This window comes from Fukomys damarensis, unplaced genomic scaffold (genome assembly GCF_012274545.1).
Source record: "Fukomys damarensis isolate Sample0158 unplaced genomic scaffold, DMR_v1.0_HiC HiC_scaffold_17, whole genome shotgun sequence".
NCBI lineage: Eukaryota > Metazoa > Chordata > Mammalia > Rodentia > Bathyergidae > Fukomys > Fukomys damarensis.
Genome location: NW_022900929.1, coordinates 16,267,635 through 16,273,442, shown reverse-complemented (window position 1 = coordinate 16,273,442; position 5,808 = coordinate 16,267,635). Strand labels below are relative to the sequence as shown.

At 46.7% G+C, this 5,808-nt stretch overlaps 1 protein-coding gene across 1 annotated transcript; it reads right to left on the bottom strand.

Annotated features, from left to right (window-relative positions):
• Window positions 1–1,092, bottom strand: Pop7 (POP7 homolog, ribonuclease P/MRP subunit). The gene is made up of 2 exons (XM_010609602.3): window positions 889–1,092; window positions 1–701 (listed from the first exon to the last, which is right to left on the bottom strand). The coding sequence occupies exon 2, from the start codon at window positions 689–691 to the stop codon at window positions 269–271; it is 423 nt and encodes a 140-aa protein (XP_010607904.1). The 5' UTR covers window positions 692–701; window positions 889–1,092; the 3' UTR covers window positions 1–268.
• Between the last annotated feature and the right edge of the window lie 4,716 nt (window positions 1,093–5,808).

Below are 5,808 nucleotides of genomic sequence, written 5' to 3'. Positions count from 1 at the left end.
TTACACAGGTAAGAGGCAGTGCCAGCAAGTGGCAGGGCACTAACACAACTTCATACTTTTTTATTGTCTAGGACAAGGAAAATCCACTGCTTGGACCCGGTAAGAGATTTCCTTCCCACCCTCAATTCAGTCCTTCACGCTGAAGAAATGGGGTTCTTACATGGCTCTAGCAGGTGGTCCATGACAGTACTTAGCACAAGAGTCAAGAGAGTCACTTCAGGACCTAGCTGTGTGTGGTGACTGTGGTGGTGGTGGAGCTTCATTTTAATTACTTGGGTGTGACCCTGAAGACACGGATGTGGATGGCTGAGTTGTTTCGGATTCGGGTCAGTGGCTCCCGCGTATCAGTCTCCGGTTCCAGCTCATCCACAAGCTCCACAGTAGAGGTGTTGGCAGCCACTTGCAAAGACCCAAAGCTGCCTGCCTGTAGCTGCAGGGCGATGTTGATGGCGCGGTTGATGGCCAGGCCCAAACCGTGAATGTAGATCTCAGTGCATGCGTTCTGACCCCGCGCCCCTCCGTCCAGCAGCTTCTGGCAGCGGGCCAGCTGGGCCTTAAAGTCAGTCTTCATGTTGACATAAATGTCGTTGGGCCTCCGGGGCAGGCGGTGGGGAAGGCGTTTCCGAAGGGTGTACTCCACCGGGTCCAGCTCAGCCTCTACGGCCCCGCGGGGCTCTCGGTTTTCAGCCATGCTGCAGGAACTGCCACGAGATGGGAGAGATCATAAACAACTTAGCATCCTCTTCTGCCCCACTTTTACAAAGGGTGCACCCTGAAGGGGGCGTGCTCGAAGCCTCTCCCCTTCCAGGCTCTCAGTTCTCACGCTTTGGTCGCCCTCTCCTCCAACCTCATGCCCCTCCGCCACCCCCTTCCCCAGTTCTTTCTTGCCTCTTTCCGCTCCACAGCGTCCCCTACGCGCGCGTAGCCCGTTCCCTGCCAGGCCACTGAAGAGCTCGCCGACCGATGGAGACCGTTGCCCACGACTCGTAAGGTCCAACAGAAAAGGGAAAGCGGAGCGCAACAAGGGCGCTTGATCTAATCCCTAGGAAGAGCTGCAGAGTGCGCACGCGCCCCCCAACCCCCTCTCCCCCGGCGGAGTCTCGCCTTCCCGGCACCCGTTCTTCCCGCCCCTTTTCTGAGCACTCGCGCGACCTACGAAGATTTTTTTTTTTTTTGGCACCGCGAGACTTCCCGGCGTAACGAGATCTGCACGCGTACAACTGGGACGGAGAGAGGCGGCAGGGGGCGGGGTCAGAAGGAGCCGAGTGTGCTTCCTTGAGTGGTTAAAGTTCGTCTAGGCGGAGAGGTCCAGTTTCTCACAGGCTGTACTGGAAACTATTCTAGGGGTGCAGAGGACTGGGATTAAGGGTTCCGGCAGGGAGTAGGGCGAGTTCAGGAGCCCGTGATCTAGAAGGGGCTTGAAGGCGATCTGGTGTCCGCGTCCTTCCAGCTCCCCTGGTAAGCAGAGGGATGGGTAGAGCTGATCTCTTGTCCAAAGTTTCAGGGGCGCCTGGGACTTCGCCGCAGTTCACGGGCGCCTGTCTCTCTGTGTGCTGGGACTCACGCCACGCACCCAGCCTTCACAGCTCCCTACCCTGCGGGCCCGTGACCCGGGAGCAGGAACATGCTGCTGCCCAGCGGGCAGGCGGGTTTCCTGGCTCTCCAAGGCTAGTGGGACGGGGTTTTCTTCTGACACTGCCTTACCCTCTTAAGTGTGTTAGGATTCCAGGTGTGCGCTACTACGCCCGGCTTCCTGTCTATAGTTTCTGGACATTTCCCTTTGGAAAGGATTAGACCTGCATCTTTGGGTGCTAATTCCTGTCTTGCCATTGAGTTGTGAAAGCCAGTTTGTGTAACCCTGTAAAGTGTAAGCCTGCACCTGTGAGTTGGCATCTTTCTGATCCTGAAACCATTCTCTAGTTTCCTAGAGTGTAGTCTCACTTCATTTGACCCAAGCTTGGAAAGAAGATTTCGCTCCCGGTGCCATATTAGTCCTGCAGTTTTCTAATTCAGCTCCAAATTCTTTTCGTTAACCACTAGTTAATATGGAAGATTCAACATAGGAAAGACATCAGTTCTCTCCAAATTGATCTATAGGTTTAATACAATTCCTATGAAAATCTCAGCAAAAATTTTTATGTAGACAAAGTATATTCTAAAATTTAGATAGGCAAGGGAACCAGGTGTGGTACAAGAGTATAATCCCAGCACTCAGGAGGCTGAGGCAGGAGGATAGCTGCAAGCTCAAGACCAGCCTGGCTACATCGTTCAAGGCCAGCATGGTCTATATGGCCAGACCCTGTCTCAAAATAAACCACAAAACTTACACATAAATGCAATAATCAAGAAAGGATAGTATTGGCTGATGATTGACCCAAAATTGAAAAGAATGGCATAGAGAGGCCTGCAATGCACAAGAGAAGCCAATTCATTTTGTGTGTCTTTTTTGTTTTTTACAAGGGTTATAAAAGCAGTTATGAGGGGCCAGGGATTTAGCTTAGTGGTTCCATGCCTTCCTCACAGTGCAGGATCCCGAGTTTGATCCCTGGTACCAAAAAAAAAAACAAACAAAAAAAAACAGTTATTTGTGGGAAAGGATGGTCTTTTCATTTCAACAAGTGGTGCTGAAGCCATTGGACAACAGGCAAAGAAATGAACTTAAGTAATGGAAAATGGATGGCAAATGAAAATATAAAATCTGAAACTATGAAATGTTTAGATGAGCCAAGCATAGTGGTGGATACCTGTACTCCCAGCACGTGGGAGGTTGAGGAAGGAGGATCCCCACGAGTTTGAGGCTATATAGCAAGATCCTGTCTCAAAAAACAAATTTCTTAGATGAAAACATAGGGGAATCCTACAAGGTAGGGTCAGGCAGAGTTCTTAGATGTGAGCCTAAAGGCACAATCCATAAAAGAAAAAAAAAAAAACAAATGGGACTTCATCAATTTTCAACCCACAATTTAATCATGTACTGTAAACTTGTACTAATAAAAATTTCAAATATTTTGCTAAGAATAGCAGTTATGGGCTGGGAGAACTTAACCACAAAGCACATAGCCAACAATGGACTTATATCCAGAATATACAAAGAACTCTCTAAACTCAAGAGTTACAAAACAGTTATAAAATAGGCAAAAAAAAAAAAATCGGGTATTTCAGGAAAAAAAAAAAAGGTATAAAGAGGATAAATAAACACATCATAAAACATTCAGTTAGGCACTGTGGGGTTATACTATCCTGTATGCTTGGAGGCTGAGGCAGGAGGACCACAAATTCAAGTGCATCCTGGGCAACTTAGTGATTTCCACCCTGTGAAAAGAAAAAAAGGACTGGTAATGTGGCTCAGTGTGCAGGCCTTGGGTTCAGTCCCCCTGTGTATCAGCCATTAAGGAAATGCATATTGAAACCATGCTGCAATAATGCCACCCACTTTTTAGAATGGCTAAAATACAAAATCCTGACAATACCAAGTGTGGATGAATACAGATCTCATACACTGCTTATGGAACTGTAAAATGGTCCAGTCACTCTACAAAATAGCTTGGCAGTTTCTTCTAAAAATAATATACCCATGTGGCCCAGTAAGAACACTCCTGGGCACTTAAAAACCCATACACCAACATCCACAGGAGTTTTCCTCATACTAGCCCCAATCTGGGATCAAGCCAGATGTCTTTTGATTGGTGAGTGGTAAACTATAGTACATCCTTACTGTGGAATACTGCAGAGCAATCAGAGTTGGATCAACCTGTTGGGCTGTTAAAGTACAGGTTACAGAATACTGGACTAAGCAACTCATATTTTGGTGTGAAAGAAGATGAGCAAATAATGTGAAGCACAAGTGTGATGATGCACACTTGTAATCCCCAGCAGTCTGGGAGGCTGAGACGGAAGGATCACAAGTTCCAGCCTCAACAATTTAGTGAATTAGTGAAGTCCTGTCTGTCTCAAAATAAAAAACAAAAATGGGCTGGGGATGTGGCTCAATGTGAAGGCCCCAGATGGGGAAAAAAATAATACTGTTGTGTGAACTATGCCAAGGGGGAGGGGTACGTACAGGATTTGGTGGTGCCCCCAGGTAGGACAGCCAACATGATCTTGGGGCTCCAAGTTTCTCCAGAGAAGCACAGGCTGAAGCTGAGACAGGAATGTCTAGCGGTGACACTGATACCTTGGTGTAACAGGCAGGTGCTGAAGGACTGAACCCTGGGAGATTAGGGAAGAAAGAAGGGACCAGGAAGGAGCTGACAAGTTGCAGTGCATGAGGCATAAGAAAAGCCCAGGGAGTACAGTGTTCCGGAAGGCAGGCAAAGAGCATTTCTAGAGAAGAGAGTAGCAAGCTGTATCACGGACTGCTGAGATAATGGACCAGTGGACTTGAGCAATGTAGAGGTCATGTGTGACTTGACAAGAAGACAGATGTAGATGGTTTTTTTCAGACAGGATCTTACTATGTAGTTCAGGCTGGGCTCAAACTCAGCAATCCTCCTGCCTGAGCCACCCAAGTTCTGAGATTATAGGTGTGCACCACCACCCCCTCCCCGTTCCCAGCAGTTACACGTATTTGGTCAACAAAGAATTTAGCTCCTGGCAGAAAGTAATTATGAATGCAACAATTAATTTTAAGGTCTGTTATGTCTGATAAACAATAAGCACAGAGTGTGACCAACCACTACATGACTCAGGTTGTGTATCTTTTCGAGATACTTAGGTTTTACAAACTCTGCTATCCAAATAGGTATAAAGGCTCACCATTTAGACTTAGGTGAATCCAGGCTCTGCAATAAACCAATTTGATCATTAGACAGTCCTTATCTCTTTGCATTTCATGGGAGGAAAACACCACAAAGGAATCTATCATTAATAAAAAAAGGCAGGCTAACACTCTGGGAGGCTGAGGCAGGAGATGCATAGGTTTCAGCCCACCCAGAACAACTTACTGACTCAAAATGTAGCTTAGCATGAGGGTCCTCAGTTCAATCCCCCAGGACCACAGAAAATTATTTTAAAAAGGCAAAGTGGGCTGGGCATGGTGGCACATGCCTGTAATCCCAGCACTCGGGAGTCTGAGGCAGGAGGATCGCTGCGAGTTCGAGACCAGCCTGGGCTACACAGTGAGTTCCAGAGCAGTCTGAACTACATAGTGAGACCCTGTCTCAAAAAAAAAAAAAAGGCAAAGGGTCTTGGTGTGTACAGCTTAGTGATAGAGCGCCTGGCTAGCATGTGCAAGCCCCTGGGTTCCATCTCCAGCACTGCAAAGATTAAAAAAAAAAAAAAAGAAGGAAGGAAGAATTTGAGCTTAGCTGTTTGGTTTTGCTTTAAGTATCTCTTTTATCTTTTCATCTAAACCAAATCTCTGCTCCATTCAAAAGCTTGCAGATTTTGAAAACAGACCAAGACACTTTACAGGATAGTGCTTGAATAAAATAAAAACATAATAACCTCAAGTAATTTGTTGATAATTTAAAAATTTTGTATGGGAGATTCATAGGTTTTGTTTTATTTTGTTGTTTTTGGAGACAACTCACTGTGTAGTTCAGACTGACCTTAAACTCACTACATGTAGCTCAGGCTCGCCTTGAACTCCTGGTCATCCTCCTGCTTTAGTCTCCTTAGTGCTGGGGTTGCAGGGACCTGCCACCATGGCCAGGTAGACTTGAAGTTTTGATTTCAGAATTTCCTTTCTCAAAAGGAGAGCTCATGCGCTTCATTTTTCTCAGCACCACCCTTCTCGTTTTACAGTTAGGGGACATTACTCATCACAATGTCAGTTCACAAACTCATTTCCTAGAGACCCAGGGCCGA

What these genes read in the sequence shown, in the direction of transcription:
- Pop7 (XM_010609602.3), bottom strand. Translation starts at nt 691, where the DNA reads ATGGCTGAAAACCGAGAGCCCCGCGGGGCCGTAGAGGCTGAGCTGGAC.